Below are 18,805 nucleotides of genomic sequence, written 5' to 3'. Positions count from 1 at the left end.
GTATGATGACGGATGTGTGTAATTTACTTTGGTGTTTACATATATTTCATTTATTTTTTTGTGTTATGAAGGATTTGTGGGGAGGGGCGCCGATAGTCGGTCCGCCCAGGGCGCAAGACTAGCCAGGACCGCCTCTGCCTAAAAGTAACCACCTTTTGCTTTGATGAAGTTTGACATTCTCTCAAACATCTTTCTGAGGTCATCACCTGAAATTGTCACCTTTTCTAACAGTCTTAGACAAGTTCAAACATATGCTGAGCACTTCTTGGTTGGCTTTTCCTTCACTCTGTGATCCAACTCATCCCAAACTATCTCAATTAAGTTTAGGTTGTGGAGGCCTGGTCATCTGATACAGGTCTCATCACTCTCTTTCTTGGTCAGTCAAATAGTAGCAAATTATCTTAATTTAGTTAAGCGGTTCTTGCCATAATATGGATTACCACTACTAACTATTTGCTGTACACCAACACTACCTTGGCACAACACAGCTGATTGTCTCAAGTGCATTAAGAAGGCAAGAAATTCCACCAATTAACTTTTGACAAGGCTACCTGCTCACTGAAAACCTTTCCAAACTGGATAAGCTCTTGCCAGTAATGTGCAAGGTTATCAATGTAAACAGTGGCTACTTTGGCGAAATCTAAAATATGAAACATTTTGGTTTGGATGGTTTTTCATAATTCCATATGTGCTGTTTCATAGTTATGATGTCTTTAGTATTGTTCCACAATGTAGAAATGAGTAAAAACAGAACAACTGTTGATTGAGTAGGTGTGTCCAAACTTTCGACTGGTACTGTATTTCAAAAAGAAAACATAGTCCCCTTACAGAGAGCTGTAAGGTAATGCATGCCCAGGCAGCGACATCAGACATTCTCAGTTTCAGCCATCACAGCTGTGGTTTGATGAAAATTGGTCTTCATATTCATTGCATGACCGTGCACCATACGTAAGAAAATGGAGCTGTATATTCTTCAATACTGACATCGTTACAGATAGTGGGTTTCAAGTTTAGGGTTTAATACCTTTTTAAGGAAAAAAAGTCCACAACAAAGCTGTCTCAATCTGTCCTTTCAGTTTTTGAAAGGTCCTAAATGCTATATTTATCTATATATAGTGGGTACTCTGGTTGCACACAGTGCTTTTTATGCTAGTCCCCACAGTCAAGGCAGACCCAAGTCTCAATCTTTGACAAATCGAAAGAGTAATAGCTTAAAGGAGTGTATCACAGAAACAATCTGAAAGGGTAAGACTGAAAACTTAATTCCAACAGATGCAACTCTGCCTCAAGCTGCACAGTGTGACAATGCAGTCGCACATGTCAGGAAAAACCCATCTTTTGCTAAAAAAGAAAAATCTAATTCACACTAATGACTGAAGAGGTAACGTAGTCTGATAAAGTCCTTTCAAGACACATTTAGAAGGTCATTGTGATTTAGGTGAAAACTAGGCTGATAACTGAAAGGTTTGTGCTCATGAAGGTTATATCATTTTGAGAAGTACTGACAAGCCACAAACAAATGGAGACAGTGATTGAACAAATTAACATATCTTCAAATGTAATATTTGATTACATATCCTGTACAGATCCTACAAGTCTATGGCCAACAATCTTATGAGAAGCCGGTTAAAGACCATTCTACTATTTGGCCATGAAAATCATTTCTTGGTTTTATTTAGCTGTATATGTAAGATGAGATGGGTCCTAATAATAAAAAGAGCTATGAGTCACACAGTATATACTGTATGTGAAGTACCTTACTGTTAAGAGTCCACAATCTAGCCCGTTGTGCTGCATTTACAGCACCCAAGCTATCAAAAACATATTCCTGTACTAATACTTTCTGACTGCACTGTAGTTTCTCACCATTTCTATAAATTAACTTATTGGTACATTCTAGGTTTGTGTTTTCATTGTCACTAGCTCCCATTTGTCACTGGAATACTATGTGTCATGTTAGAGCCATTGATTATCCATCATCATGTGGCAGTGATTTAAAAACAAGTGAACAAGGGACTTTTTCATCCAAGTTTACTTCTCAAGGAGTAATCTATTGTTGCCAGGCAACATTTCTAACTGCTGAATGTGTGCCACTGTGTTTCTTGCCCCCTAGCCCTGTGCACATCCTCAACTGCTCCCCTTCCTTTCACACATTATTTCACACTTCCATATGAGGGAGACAGAGAGTAGAAAAGCAGAGGCACAGAAAGAGTGTATTGCCAGGAAGAGCAGAAACACAGGGCAGCAGAACAGAGATGGAGGAGTGTATGGAGAGGAAGCGAGGAGATGGGGAGGGGTGTGGAGGGGAGAGAAAGTCCCTCCAAGAAGAATTGCTAGAAAGACTGCTTGTGTTCCAGCTCACATCCTCTTGCAATTTCAGCTCTTCCACAATCAGCAAACCTCGACCCGGCTCTAATCAAGCCATATTTCTCTGTAATAAAAAAATTAACCACAATTTATTGCTGCGATTGCAATCACGAGCGGTGTTTCAGTATGATTGTTAGAGCTGTAATTGATTCCAACAAGCAAAAAAGTGCAGCAGTGTGCTGTGGTGAATTGAGAGGCACAGAGTCTGGTGGCGAATTAAAATAGTAAATAAATTAAATGAAGTGAAGCTCAGAACGTGTGTGTGTGTGTGTTTAGATTAGCAGGAGTTGGGCTCTGAGCACCTCATTCAACACAATTAGCGCGTGCCAGCCTCAAACTAGGAAAACAGGCGAGGAGTAATTGGATTTAAATTAGACATGTTCTCTGCTCATAGCTACCTAATGTAACGTGGAGTACAATGCCCTCATTCACTCTGTTTATCTCATTTGGCATCCTCCCATCTCTTGCCACCCTTAGTACTCACATAATTCACCCTCTTGACTCCACCGTTCACTTTATCCTTTATCTTTCTGATACTGAACCCCACCAGTCTAATTGGTTTTCTTCCAATTACTCTTATCCATTATCTAATTTTTTCTGCTGCTCTCAGGGTATCTGCTGGTAAATTTTTATTGCTTCTAAGAGTAAGTAATTAAGTGAAGCGGTTACGTTTATTTGATAACAAAATGTATCTTTGAATAAAATGTCAGAAAATAGCTGCTACAATTTCTCAAAACCCAAGATTATGTCTTGAAATGGTTTGTTTTCAAAAACCAAAAACACGAGCATAAAAGTGTTTGACATAGATAAAACTGTGTGTTTGTCCGCTCTAATAAAAGCTATATCATTAACCTCCTACTTTCTCTTCATGGTGTCATCTGTCCGATTACATATTATTATTATTTAGTTTATATATTTTATTGTATTGTATTCTTTATTTTTCCTTTCTCTTCTTTCTTTTAAAAGAATGTTATTTTACATGTCATTGTATTTAACATCAACCTGCTCCCAGGGACTAAAAGAAGGAAATTAGCCACTGCCTATAAGCTTGCGTATTTACATAATAATGTTTTTGATTAATATGCATTGTCCCTGTCTTCTTAAATTAAATCTTAAAATAAATCATAAATCATAAATAAGTCTTTGAGGATGAGGACTATGTTTGACAAAACCTAGACTCCAAAGCTTTTTTTTGTCATTTAGCACAATGCCATGTATTTAGAGTTTGGAGTGGTTTAGCCTTGCAAAAACAAAAAACACAAGCGCAAAAGTGTTCGGAATGGATTTAACTGTGTTTGTCCACTCTAATTTAAGCTGCATTATTAGCATATCTTGCAAACTAGCTAACTGCTTCATGAAATAAATCAAATTAGTTTGGAGGCCAGGATGGTGAAATATATCAGTTAGTTCTCATGGAATCAACTCATGGAGAGTACATTGGCGTTTCTAGCTTGCTACAGCTGGTAAAATGTGTAAGTCATGGTTGTCCTTTCAATCATCTAAATCAGTGGTTTCTAGCTTGAAATGACAAGCTGCTTTTGTCTGTCCTAAAATCAAGGACCCATTGTTTCAAAAATTCAGAATTTCAGAGGAAAATCTGTCAGTGTTATCACTGCAAACTGCTATGTGCCATGTTTGAAAGGAAAGCTTGACATGCGTAGCAACAGTAACGAAGTGGGCAGGAGTTTAACAATCAGTCAAATATTAACACTATTAATTGTTAATCTGATTAAAAAAATCAAATAACTGTTTAAGTACCTTTAAAAAAAAAAAATCCCTCCCTCTTCTCTCACCAGTAGAGTTCATAGCATGCACATGTGATATATGTGATTTGCATATGCATGTGTGCAAGAATAAGTGTATGTGTTGCAACTGTTGCAGTATGGAGATATGTATGAGAGCATACTGTAAGTGTGTGTACCTGCTGATGAGGGTTGGTGAGAGTGTATCTAACAGCTGCTGCAGGCAGCTCTGTTATTCCACCGGGAGGCTGCTATCTCATCTCCAAGAATGAGTGTGTGTCTCAATGTGTGTCTTAATGTTGTGCTGGATCATCACATCTCAGCCCAGCTAAGGTAGCGGCTGTAGCCACTAATGGCCGGCTGTTCTCGCAACATCTGGAGACACACATACACACACACTTACTTACTTTCCCTCTCTCTCTCCCTCATCTGTCTCATTTACTCCTTTCCCCCTTTCCCATCTAACCCTCCACCTCTCTGAGGCTCAATGAAGGCTCATCAGAAGAAAGTCTGGTTCTCTGGCACTCTGACAGAGGTGTCCAGGAAAGTCTTTTCTAGCTTCTGCACACACACACAAAGTGTGCATATATTATATACACACACAAACAGCAACACCTTTTCTCTCTGCAGTCAGTCTCTGCTTCATCAGGGATTTTGATTCCACACCGTATTTTTTTCCTTCGCTTTCGGTAATAAAGATACGCTGTTCACCACTTGGGAGTAATTAATGACACTGACTCTTGCTCTGCTTTAAAGGACCAGTGAGTAAGATTAAGTGTTATACAGCAGTGACAGTACAGATTGCAACCAACTGAAACTTCTCCCCTCACCCTTCCCTTCCATGCATGTAGGAGAATCTATGGTGGATTCAAAGAATGTATCAAGGATTCATTCAAGAGCTTAAGGATTATACTGTCATGGCTCTGGTCATGCCTCTCATGTTTCCCTATTTTTGTTGTGTTGACCCTTGTTTGTCTCCATGTATTTATGTGAGTGGCAGACATGGTTCCTTCTTCTTCCTCTGGCTTCTCCCTGATTACTCCTGATGCACAGCACCTGCTCTAATCAGCACACCTGTCATCCATCATCTCATCAGCCAGATCTTGGCCAGATCACCAGCCGCTCCTGACCAGATTGTTAAGTCAGCTTCAGTGGTAGTCACACACACTCGGCTGCTTTGTGCAGTTCCGAGTTATTTCCTCCAGTTCTGTGCTTTGTTTGCCAACATTAATTCTTCTCTGCTCTCAGGATTGTCACCACCTTGCTACCTCGGTCCATCCGCCAATCAACATGCTGCCCACCCCACTCACCACACTAACCTCCTCTGATACACCTCAGTATACTCCAGTTGAAACAACTCTGCCTGGACCCCCACCATCACCATTCCCCAAAGTCTAAATGCTACACTCTGGACCTCCCACTTACCATCTTATAAGTCCCTGCATTTAAATTAATTTAAAAAGCAATATTATAAACAACAACCTGTCAAACATAGCATAATACTCTACAACTACTGCTGTAAACAATTAATGGACATCAGAACAATTTACTTCCATTCACGTACTCAGTCATAAATCAGCATTACAGTAATTTTAGTGCTGTTTTCATGCCTTCAATTACTTTGTCTTTGCACCAACCAGAGATCCTGACTGAAAAAAAAAACCTGACTGAAAACTGTAAGACTCCCACCTACCCACACATAATTAGAAGTGGTTATTCAAATCTTTATTATTCTTATGTACTTTTCTTTTTTGTAGCATTTTCCAATGATTTATATCATTAAAACATCATCCAATAGCATAACCACACTTTGGCTAATTACACATGAACCATGCGGGGGAATCAAAACAATGCTTGCACAGTGTGTTTCTTGGACAGTCCTGATTCAAATGATACAGGCCACACCCATTTGTGCCTGGAAAATGTAATTTTTGTAATTTTTCGTAAACACACTTTTTGTTTCTGTTGGCACAAATTTCATTTAATCTTCACCACACTTGGTCACAAGTTCGTTTTTGGTTATCACTTACGTGTGTCTGTTGTTGGTTACCAAAATTTTAGCCATGGCCTGATTAACTTAACAGGCCATAACTAACGCTAAGTTAGATTTCAACCAAATTGGGGAGTGTTGTACTTATAGCCATACTGTGTGGTACAATTGATACAGTTCTACCTGCAGGGCATGCTGCTGTACTATTTTAATATATTTGTACAATTATGTTGTCTTTAATAAAAGGAAACTTGATACACAAGTTCTTGAGAATGTGCACAGCATATTGAAGCATGGCATCAACAGCCCCACCTTGTGGCTGTTAGTGAAAACCACACTTCAAATCTTTATTATCCTTCCACATGTTTTTTTTGATAGCTAACCAACACTTTCAATGACACTTTCAATTTCTACCATTTTTCTTCTAACTTTATATTCCAGAGATGCTGAACAAGTCTGTAGCATTTTAAGCCATGCTTTGCAATTTATTTTAGCTGGCAACATTCGCAAGCATTTCCCACAGGCAACGCATCTCTATAGTTGAAACTTTTCTACAACAACAGCCCCTATCAGAGAATCCCATGTGATTAACCTGACAGTAACAAGGCCCAGCATGTGACTGGTCCTATCTGGGTATGATAGTACATACTGTACATGCCCCTTAATAAAAGATCCATCCTGATAATGGCTCTATCTCGTTTGCTCTCGGTCTCTGTCTCTCTGCGGGGATCTGAAATGGCCTGATGTTACTGCAGCCACCGTCTGATACTGCACAAGTCATCAATATTTCAATAGGGCCCTGTTGAGTGTGTGTGTATGTGTGTGGGAACGAGAAAAAGAGAGAGCGAGAGAGATGGGACACAATCGCTGCTTTAATTTACTGATCTAATTCTGGTCACAGGCTGGTCTAATAGATAGAACCCAGTGAACAGTTTTACACAAGGAGAATAATCAAGCTGTGTGCGCATTTGTTTTATTTGCTTTAAGTTTTACGAACTCAACTAGTATGTAAAACTGCATTATACAACTCTGTGCATGTACAAGTCCAGAATCTCAATTGTAGTGGATGTTATTTGCTTTTGTGCTTCTACTTTATATAATTTGGTAAAATAACATGGATGTTGGAGGAACACTTATAATGCAGAATATAAACCAGGTGAGATTCAGGGGTTGGATTAGACCCATTTTTTTAAACTCATGTTATAAACCATCTCAATAAAAGATACGAACAGACTGTAGCCTGAGTCACGTTGCAGAGGGAGAAATATTAAACAATTTATTAAATAAAAATGTGTTGAAAATAAATAAGTGAAGAAAGTACTTGGTAAAAGAATATTATATTAGGGAACATGTTCACAGGGAAAAAACATGACAATATTTAATATTTTAAAGCTAATGGGGATTGTTGATATGTGGCTTGATTGGCTCTATTTGACCTTCAGGTTTGATTTTATGTGACTTGTTGTAGTTGTATGTTTGTGTCTGTGTTTATTTTTGTGGTTGTTAATTTGTTGGTTCAGCTTTATAATCCGGCAAATAGAATAGAAGGTAAATTATGAATCATCGTTCAGTGTTTTTAAATGTCACATTGTTGACAAGCATTCTCTTAAGGTTTTTTTATTTTAAAGCATTCATTTAGGGTTTAAACATGTCAGACTTGTGGCTATAATAATAATAATAAATGTTGGTTATCCACACTGAATGTAAGTTTGACTCAGACTGACAGCTGATTCATTCATGACAAACAGTCTGTGTCAGGACTGGCAGAGAGACTCATGCAGACACACAGACACACGCATACTAAGCATCTCCCCAACTGTAAATTTGGGATTTTAGAGCCGACAGGCATCTAGAGGTTAGGTAGGGACTTTAAGGTCAGCTAGTGCCTTAAAAGAGATAACTGGGAAGTTATGACACTGTAGGAAGGAGAAGAGAGGAAAGTGGTGCAGAGCAAAGAAGAGGGGAGGAGACGAGAAGAGAGCAAAGGAGAGAAAAGGAGAGGACAGGAGAGGAGAGCAGTGGAAATTAAAGAAAAGTGGAGAGTAGAGAAGAGGAAAGGAGAGCAGCAGAAAGTAAAGGAAAGATGAAAGATGAGAGGTGAGAAGAGGAGCACAAAGTAGAGGAGAGAAGAGTGAAGGAGGAGAGAAGAGTGAAGGAGGAGAGGAAAGGGAAGGAGAGGAGAGGAGAAGAGAAAAAAGAGGAGAGAAACTCATGCTGACCTTTAAGGAACCACACTTAAACCAGCCAACACCTCAGGCACTGTTCTGCTCAGTCCCACTTTGCATCTGTGTGTGTGTGTGTGTGTGTGTGTGTGTGTGTGTGTGTGTGTGTGTGTGTGTGTGTGTGTGCGTCCGCCTTTTTGTGTATAAATGTTTCAAAGGTTATTTGTTAAATTTGCTGCCACCCCTAAAGCTAATGATGTGGGAGTGAATCAATGCATGTCTACGTGCTACAAGTTGATCTTCATTTTTTCAGGGTCACTTTGGGGACTGCTGACACATACGACAGTGTCAAGATGATGCATCATTTCTTTTTCACACACACGCACGCACACAAACGCGCACACGACCTAAAATATTTACCTTATGTGGTAGAAAGAGCGAGTTGACTGCTGCTAGAAGACTTGTGGTATCCGGGGCATCCCTCTGGCCACAGATCACGATCTAAAAAAAAGTAGGGGAGGCAAAATGTGAAGGAAAGGAATTAAGATAGAGTAGAGAAGAGATATGATGGAGGAGAGTATGAACAGAATGATATAACAGGGGAAAGGTGAGGTGGAGGTCAGTTCTGTATTTCTGGCGATAACAAGGGAGGCAGGTGTTTTCTCCGGGACCGCCTCACCCCCGAGCTCGTTACCTTCGTTCCGTATGTCTGACTCATCCTCCGCAGGTCACATGTGACGGAGGGAAGGCTAACTAATCCTCACACTTCTCTATTTCTCTACTCTTACTCTGTACGTGCCACACATGGCTTCACGCTGAAAGTTTTCTCAGGGTGATCAAGAAACTTCGGGCTAACTCCTGCTCTGCTAGTATGCTGGTTTTGGTGGTTTTAGGGGAACGGAGGGTGTTAATATTTCAAAACCCATTATATAACAGAGGCTGAGCAGCTCAATTAATCCATGAAATGCTACTAAAAACAAGAGGGGGGAAGATTTTGATAATCAGTCCAGGGATTAAGTGAATGTATGTAGGGAGCTGAGATAGAGCTGGGTGTCCTCAGTTGACCTACCTGAACAGAACTGAGATAAAAGGAAGAAAGAGAGACCTTTGTAAGCACAGGTTTAAATCACAGTGCTTTGAGCCTTCAGCTAGGATGCTAATGATGGAGATGTAGCAGCCGTAGTAAAAACAGCAGACTGAAGGGATTCAGGAAGCTCTTAGAAAGCAGTATCGATGAATGTTTGTGAACGTCTTGATAAAGTTTTATGGCTTGGAGTTAATGTGCTGCTGTTACCTTCTTTCATTATTTAAAAAAATAAAAACGCTACTGAGTGTCACCAATTTTAAAATCTTACACAATGCTTTATTCATATATCAAGTGTTTATTAATGAAGTCTCAAACCTCGATTTGAACTTTTGTTTCTTAATAATTAAGACAGTACTATTATTTAATTAAGCCACTAAATCCAAAAGGAGAGAAAGTGTCTGCTAGTTGAGTGTAGCGCTACTATCTAACAGCTCCAGTATGATTTGATCTCTCTGCTATGAATCATATTTATTACTTTTATTAATATGTCAGAGACAGAGTGCTTGAAAGAGTGCACAACGTAGACGGCTCAGTTGGGTGTGTTAATATTTAGCTCCTGCATCAACATTTAACATAGCACAAATCACCATATTATTAAGCAAGTAAAACTATCAAACTGTTCATGGGTAAAACTTCACCTGCATCAAAAAACATGTATCATAAATAACGAGTCATGTTGCAGTTGCAGCACTAGGTGAACCAGTTCTGTTGTTTGAATCAGATGTGATAATATCTCATTTTAGTATTGTTAAATAGGGATGGCAATTGATAAGATTTTATTGATACCAATGTCATTATTGATTCTGCTTATTGTTTATCAGAATTAGAATTAGAATAGTTTGTGTGGGAGTTGGCCTACACAATTGTTTTATTATCTCCACAGTTTATCAATGATACCCTGCATGCAAGATAAATGGTCCATCGCCAAAAGAGAGAAAGAGCCTATAAGAGAATAACAAAATGAGGGGGGGATGGGGGTGGGTGCTGCTCTCTAGAAGTGGAGAGCAGCCTCTCTGCTGCACCGTTAACTTCGGGGACAGTAATCAGCTGTACAATACGCTGAGTGGGCGCAGTGTTGTTGAGGTGAAACAGACTGAGCACTGAGTTATTTTCTTCACCTCACAGCTGGTTTAGGTTGTTTAATGCAGCAGTGAGTGTTGGTCAGCTGCTCTTGTTTGTTACTGCTGGAGATCGCTGCTCCGCTCTGCTAACGTTAGTCTCTGAGTAACAGCTTAAAAAAGTTCACAGTTTACCTCACATTCATCTCACAAAGGGAATTATTTAGTCATCAAATCAAAACATGCTGCTGTTTTTGAAGATGAACTACAAGATAGCTAAAGATAACCTTAGTGTGTAGTGGGAAGTAGTCAGAGCAGCTGTACTTTTTGGTTCCTGCTCGGCTTTTGTTTGGCTGCTACAGTATGTATTGTTCTGTTGAGCGCTTGTATAGTAGGCGGACATGAGAATGAGTTTAGGCTGACAGCCAGGTAAAGACACCCACTCCCTGAGCTGGGCTGGCCTTGAGGGCTCAGAATAGACAGCCAGCGCTTAACCATGCTGGTCTCCCAGTTGCCCCAGTCAAACTACCACTGGTTTGAAACATTTAGTATTTTTATTCCTCTTGACCATGACAACTTTTTACTCAATATGAATGGCAAAGCATAGTTGTAATGTTCAGCACAGCCATCCGCTTAAGTGTGTCTGTGTGTGTGTGTGTGTATGTGAGAATAACCTGTTTAAGCGTGTAGTGTTGGGCCATGAGAGCCCGAACCATTTCAGGCAGGGCGATGGGGACCTTGGTGAGACGGTCAGAGAAAGCTGCCAGCAGCTGTTGGGACCTCTGGAGCCATTCCTGTCTTCCAGTGTAGTGGGACAGACGCAGGAGATTGGACGCTGACACTGAGTTAGCGCTGGGCTCGGCTCCATCCTGATCTGAAAGGCACACGAACATGGAGACACACACACACACACACACACACACACACACACACACACACACACACACACACACACACACACACACACACATACATGAGATTCTCAGGAGGTTTCAAAATGATGCTTCAAACTAAAGAGAGACTGGCAGGGTTCAGAGTGTTGATGAATACAGATAAAAGCACCATACTTGTTTCTATTGACTACATAGTGTCAGATAGGTCATGCTCATATATTATTGGGTAGTCTATGAAACACGCAATTGTGAATACATATTCTGAGTCAAGTGTGGAGATATATTTTTATGTGTAAAACTATTTTACTTGATGTTGAAGGCAGAGAAACTCCACAACAAGCAGAGAAACATAAACTTTATGTCTGACATATTTCAAAGTCTCTCTTGTGCTTTTAAAAGTTGTGTTCACCAGCTACTCGTTAATGTTTTCTGTCTGCTGTTTGCTGCTGGTGACAGTTAGCGAGTTTACAAGAGCGTTTCTGCTGCAAGAGTTGTTTCAAAAAAAAATTGAAACCTACAGAGTGTAAAGACTCTTTAAATCTAAATGGAGTTGGATAATAATTCTCCACTGGTTTGTACCGTTCACTCCTTTCATTTTATATTTACTTTCGTGCAGCTGAATCAGGCGCTTAAATGACCTGAGAAGCACCTGATTCAGCTGCAAGTTGCTGGAAGATCAAGCAAAGCAGCTTTCATACAGGATAAATGTAGATCACAGTGCTTCACAGTTGATTGACAGGTTGATAAGATAGAAGTGAGGGGATGAATTGCAAAGAAAAAAGAATGCAACTGGAAGATGCATGGAAAATATTGGTGAAGCTTAACTGAACTTTAATTGTCTGTACCTCAAATGTGTGCTTAGCTACATCAAATCTGATAGTACCTCAGTTATCCTAATAGCTACACACCTGTATATCCTGTTTCCTGTTAGACAAAATACATGTAACTCAACTCTATGTATAGCATATCAGCAGCCTTCCTTTTCTAATCCTTTAAATTATATCTATGCGATGCTGGTCAGAGGTTTATTACGCCTTTACAAAAGAGGCTACTTTTTTTTTTTTTAAAAGCCAATTAATCTACAATAAACAGCATTGTAGTCATAGATCAATAATAAAGAGACATGACAAAGATATAACATCAAAAAGAAGATGCATGTGTTCACCGGAGACACGGATGATAAATTTTGCCTCTGGAGCAAAACATCAGACTTCCTGTTTATAACAAAAGGAAAGACAGAATAATAGTAAGTTAAAATACACATCACATCACCCCCAGTATACAACTATGAAAGAATCTCAACGCGTGGTGTGATGCGACGTGACGAACGGATGACCTCACGACTTTGCCCTGTTACATGATTGGTCATTATCTCTTATCAGTGTCCAATGAGAGCCTGGAGGTGATTCTTCTCGTAACCTGCGACCTCGCTGCGTGTCTGCGTCTCAGCGATGCCCCCGATGCCTGTGAGTGTACGGCTTCGTGTGTGCGATCGTGGGAGAGAAAAGAATGTGTAGAAGAAGACTTTTAGTCAGTTGTCGACACAAGTCAAATTGTTATTTCAGGTCGCGAACTAAAAATAGCCGACAAACCCCCACATTCTGCATGAGGCAGTGACGAACATGCATTTTACATCACAGATGAGATGCATTCTAGCACATGACTGAATTATATTATGTTATCCTGCAATATGTTTCAGCTCTCCACGGGCCCCACGGCAACGAAGCTGCAACATACACACACACACAGTAAATACAGACCAGAGCTTGAGCCTGTCTGCCTTCCACATTCCATATATCTCTCATCTTAAAAGATCCCTACATAACGAGGTCACATACACACATTAAGCCATGACAGAACTGCCTCTGACCACACACACCCACACTGTGACACAAGTACAGAAGTGCCCGTGACTAGTCAGGCTCATGAAACTAACAGCAGGAACACTAAAACTCCACTTACACATTCAGTTTTTACACTTTTTTTTTTTGGTTTTTTATGACTGAAGTATCCACAATGTTTTTACTTTTGGCAAGTGGGAACATATCTGACAGATGGCCACAGGAGACATAAGCTCTCCTCTGAAATCCAAGATTTTAACAAACACCAGACAACAAACAACCAGTTTTTTAAGAATACAAGCAAAAAACAATATACTGTGAATCATTTGAACCTAACTCTTCAAAAACAAATACACTCGGAGGATTATGGCGGGGGGCTATAAAAACGTAGAGTGACAGTGCGGTGGGGTAATCCGTCTTGCGAGTGACAGGCCGCGCTGCCGGGACAGGCGTCCGCACTGCAGCGGCTGTGGCGTCACTAATGGGCTTCAACCCCTTACACAGCGCCACCGTCACCGCCACCGTAAAGGCACGGTCGATCCTCTCAAGATGAGAAACCTCTCACGCGTCAGCTCCGATAAAGGCGCACCGACTGCAGGTGTGACGGCGCGCGGGGACAGGCGCTGTGGCTCACATGCAACCGTCATCCCTGATCTGTCAACAGATCAAAACAAGAATAACTATTAGCGCCCCCCCCCCATTCCGACCCACCCACCCGTCTGTCCTATTTTGCTCTCGTCTGAACTATTCGCACCGAGCTATCTGTCACAGCTGTGTGAGATTGTGTGTGTTGTTCCTATTATGTCGAGAAAATATAGAGCTTGTCACCTGGAACATTAAAGCTGACAATCTTCCAGATAAAATTTTACATTTTAAGATTTTCTTTCTCATAAAGAGGTTGGATTTTAACACCTCAAAACCGGCTTACTCCAGATTAATCGCACCCTACAACTAATTTACAATATTACAATACAACAGACGTATTCTCCCTTTACCTTTTGCAGCAGCCTTTGCAAAAAACCTCAATTTCCAACAAGAAAAAACATGTGGATTGTGTCTAACATTAAGAATAGATAAAAGAAACTATGTGATCAATTAGGCTTAATGACTTCACATAACATATTACAGTAAAGCCGTTAAGCTGTGTGGAGATGACAAGAGAAGAAGAGTAAAAAACACAAAAGGGAAAAAGCTAAATGTTGAAATGGATGCTCGCTGTCAGAAGGTAGCCGGAGAGCAAAAAACTAAATGAAGCACGCAACGACGACGACTGGATCCAGACTGGAAACTTTAGTCTGACAGATCAAAGATGAATGTCTGCGTGTCTACAAGGTGTCAGCTTCTCTAAACTGCCAGCGGCCGTCGAGCAGAGGAGTCGACTGAGGAGCTTGAGAGGGGCTGCGGTGCACGTCAAGGTCACACCCGTTTATATTCCATCAATCCTTCTGTACAAAAACCACGGAAAATGTGATGTAATTGAGAGTAGCTATAAACTACTTATTTGTAAAGACAGCAGGCTGCTTGTAAATAACAATACATTAAAAAATAGGATTCAGGATAAAAATAAGATGTAAGTGAAATGAGAAGAGGCAGACAGTAGATTTAAGATTCCCTGCTTCAATCTGTCAGAGGCAGATGAAGTGAGGGAGGGTTGCACTGTGCTTGAGGTAGATAAGGGAGGTCAATATTCCTCTACCCCTATTTTATCCTCTAGCTACTCATCTATGCATCCATCTATCCATCCATCCCTCCTCCATCTATCGAAGTGGAGCGGTGTAGTGAAACTGGGAGCGATACTCGACCTGAAGCTGCCGTCTTGTTAAGCTCGATCGATAACGTGATGGATATAGGCAGGAGAAAAAAAATGGATGGATGAATGATTACCACCCTATCCATTAACACTTCTTTTGTTCAAGTAAATCACGGCTTCTTCTGTCCCTTCACATCACCGGGGTTTAAATTGTGGTAAGGTGTTGAGATCAGCAAACTGCAGTGAATCTGAGAGATTTGTCCTTAAACGTATCTGAACCAGAGAGGTGTATTGCAGTAGCACTATTAATCCTTTACCTGTCAATCAATCCCTCCCTGCTTCTCTCAGCCTATTAGAGCAAATGGCGATATAGATCTGTCGGTCCAGTGCTTTGTTCCAGACTGAAATATCAGCAACTGTTGGATACGTTGGCATGAAAATTCGTGCTGATTTTCATGGTCTCCAGATAATGAATCCTACTGACTTTGGTGATCCCTTGACCATTGAGCGAATGGCAATATCGATCTGTCCGTTCAGCGCTTTGTTCAAGACTGAAATATAAGCAACTGTTGGATAACGCTGGCATGAACATCTGTACAGATCTTCATGGTGTCCAAATGATGAATCCTACTGAATTTGGTGACTCCCTGACTTTTAAGCTAGCACCACCAGCAGGTCAAAGTTTTCACTTATCCAGTCGAACCATCTCAACATGTACTTCATGAATTGGCATAACATTTTTAAAAGACATTCATAGTTCCCAGAGGATGTATCTGTTGTATCTGTATATGTTTTATAAGAGCTGGATATCGGACCAAAAATAGCATCCACTCAATCCTACAAGAATTGCTCAGTTGGCGCATACGGTAAAAAACGTTTCTAGCTTCTGGGTTTGCTTCCATGTTATTTAGGCCACTGAACATGAGCTGTATTGTTTCCCCTGCTGGCCCCACCCACAAGTTCCTGCTTTGCCAATAGACTTGAGAAGATGTCACAGATTTCTGAATCACTTCTTGGCTTGGTTTTGCACATAGAAAACCTCCATGGATCAAAAATTCATAATGAGTAATAATTGTTCTGTCCATTGTGTCCTGTCAGCTTTACAGACATCACTTTTACAATGGTGGTCTATTGTGAAAAAGCCTTTTGGGCCACAGGGGGATTTTTTGTTGCAATACCATAAGTGACCAATGGGAAAAATCGGCTAAATGGCTAAGCGGTGACGCCCTATCCAGCTCTTTTAATATATCCATGGGTGATTCCTGGTCTTTCCTCAAGTACCACCATGAAGTTGACAATATGTTGTTCTGAGCCAAATGTCTAGACAACCATTTGATTAATTGGTCAATTGGTTATTAGAGCGTTTAAATAGAAAAAAAAATCATTATAAAGCAAAGAAAAAAACACTGTGTCAAACTATGTAAGTGGCATACTATGTTCAGGCATGTCACATATAACATTTTTATACTTTCAATACCTGGGAAGTTCATATCACTGGTGTAAGGAGAAAAGTATTTTGGTTTCAAGATCTTGGCTGGTGACATAAGAAGGACTCTCCATCATCCATCCCTCACCTTCTTTGAGTCGCAGCAGTACAGTGCTGTCATTGGGATCACTGCAGAAATAACCTCCACCCTGCTCATCCCAGAACAGCCCATCCTGCCTAAGCTGCAGCTCTTCTGCCCACTTCAGCCACTCTGCCTGCAGCGTGGCCTCATACAGGTCCAGCAAGCCGCAAATGATGAAGGCATAATCATCCAGGAAGCCAGAAATAGGCGGAGATCTGGAGAATACAGAGGAAAAAGAAGGGAAATTTAAATCAGATGAGACAGAGAAGAGCGAGAATGAGGTCTTTTTTCATTAAGAATTTATTCTGAGATGAATGCCAAGTGTTGCGATGGGTTACTGTTAGTGAACTAGATCAGTTTCTTGTCCCCCCCCCCCCCGACATCTTTATACATCAAATACTAGTTTATAAGCACCGAAGAAGATCAAGAAATGGTTTCTATCGAGACAGTATAGATGCTTGGAGTCACTGACTTTAAAGTGAGAGTACAAAGAGTTTGAAGGAATTATTTGGGACAATTATTTGACTACATTTTGATACTAACAGCAGGCTGTGTAATCTCTCGAAAAGACATTTTTCTGTGTGTGAAACTGCTCCTCTGCCCTCGTCTCTGAGCTTCTCATAGAAGGCATCTGAGCCATTTATACATGAGCGCAGAGCTGTACACACAGTCTTTGAAGTTTCAAGTGAAGCAGGACAGTAATTAGACAAATCTGTGACAGTTAGCCCATCCCACCTCCTACTAGCATCAGTTTGCCACCTCTCCCTTCATCTGTCTCTCCATCCCCTCCCTCTCTATCCTCTTTTATGTAACCTTTGCCTCTTCACAAATTTCTATCCTCCATCCTTTTTTCATCTCTACTTACTCTACTTCACTTTGAAACCCCCACTCAATCCTCACCTCTAGCCAAAATCCACTGGCCTGCTTCCCTGTTTCTACCAACATGTCCAAATACTATAGACACCCTCCCCACCCCTCTTCCTCTCTCTGAGCTCCCACACTGCATTCTCCCTTCAATTCCCACAGTGACACCCCGTCAGGGTGAGTGTAGGGTGATGGATGGTGACAAGAGGGCAGATAGAGCTGCATCAGGAGAGGATGGTGGACGCAGGGATTTGAGACTGCAAGAGGTGGTCAAGAGGCTAAAAACAGGACTTTGGAGGACATGGAATGCACAAGGACTTTGAAAGGTCATGGGGAGGTGAGGAGTCACAACTAGGCATATCTCTCCTAGACAGACAGACAGAGGTTGAGTCATAAGTCAGAGGGAGACAGAAAGCACTCATACACTGGTCAGGAAAAGACCTGGTTAGATATGAGGCTAGCAACTACAGGCTACATTAGCCGTTGCTAGCATAACAAACCCAAATATATGTCAGCAGTTGACTAAAGTTTCCTAGTGGGTAATGTAGGCGCCATGTTTTGACAAGAAGAACAACGTGTGGAGAAAAAAATGACGATAGCTCTGGTTCGGTTGCCTCAAAATTTCTTTCAGTTTTAAACTTTCCAATCACAAGCCCAACGATGTTACAACTGAATGAGTACACTCTTAGTAAGCAAACTATAATAATATAGTAATAATAACTAATATAAAAGATGGGCCAACATATAATTACTGGACGTTTTTATTGGCTCTCAGACAGAGCCAAGCTAACCGTTTCATCTTTGTTCCCGGTCTTTATGCAAAGCTAAGCTAGCTCGCTACCTAGTCAGTATTCATCTTATTCTCTGATTGTCGAGAAATTGAATGAGGGCATTTCCTAAAATGTTAAACTAGTCCTTTGCCCTGTTAGACTTTTTTATTGGCTATGTTGCCTTGGTAAACACTGCTTGGCGAGAATTACGTTATTATTACTGAAAAACCACAATAAGATCCAAGTAATATGAAAAGAAAATGTTCTGTAACTCTTCTGATGGTCACCAATTTAAAGACAGACAGTAGGTCAGCACATTCATATGTATTGCCCTATCAATCCAATATGATCTGCGCTACAGTTTTAATGATTTACATTTTTTTACCCTACCAGCAAAACTTCTCAAATCTATGTACTTCCTCAAACTCATTTTATATTCGCAGAGCTTCAAAATTGATTTGTCATTGGTACAATTGCTGTGTTCTTCCATCTACACTAACACACTCCCAACTCCATCACAATGCATTGTGTTTACGAGTACGCCTCTCCTGCACACGTTGACATGTCATTCGGTTGAGGTGACTCTGGCCGCGGGGATGACAAGACCTCAAGAGGGCCTCACTGACACGCACAAACACTGAGATACTCAACAGCCTTTTCATTCACCCCTTCAGTTGTGCATGTTAAATGAGTCACTTCCCTGAGAGCAAAGA

The 18,805-nt window shown here is 40.7% G+C and overlaps 1 protein-coding gene across 1 annotated transcript in view; it reads right to left on the bottom strand.

Moving 5' to 3' along the window:
- spata20 (spermatogenesis associated 20) overlaps positions 1–18,805 on the bottom strand; it is a 48,148-nt gene that overhangs the window by 12,510 nt on the left and 16,833 nt on the right. The window contains exons 13-15 of the mRNA XM_053341159.1: positions 16,465–16,673; positions 11,081–11,280; positions 8,682–8,762 (exon numbers count right to left, since the gene is read on the bottom strand). Coding sequence (XP_053197134.1) covers positions 8,682–8,762; positions 11,081–11,280; positions 16,465–16,673 — 490 coding nt within the window. The remainder of the gene's footprint in view (positions 1–8,681; positions 8,763–11,080; positions 11,281–16,464; positions 16,674–18,805) is intronic.

Source organism: Scomber japonicus, chromosome 20, assembly GCF_027409825.1.
Source record: "Scomber japonicus isolate fScoJap1 chromosome 20, fScoJap1.pri, whole genome shotgun sequence".
Classification (NCBI taxonomy): Eukaryota; Metazoa; Chordata; class Actinopteri; order Scombriformes; family Scombridae; genus Scomber; species Scomber japonicus.
Note: the sequence above shows the minus strand (reverse complement) of the source record. Positions and strands in the feature narration are given on the sequence as shown.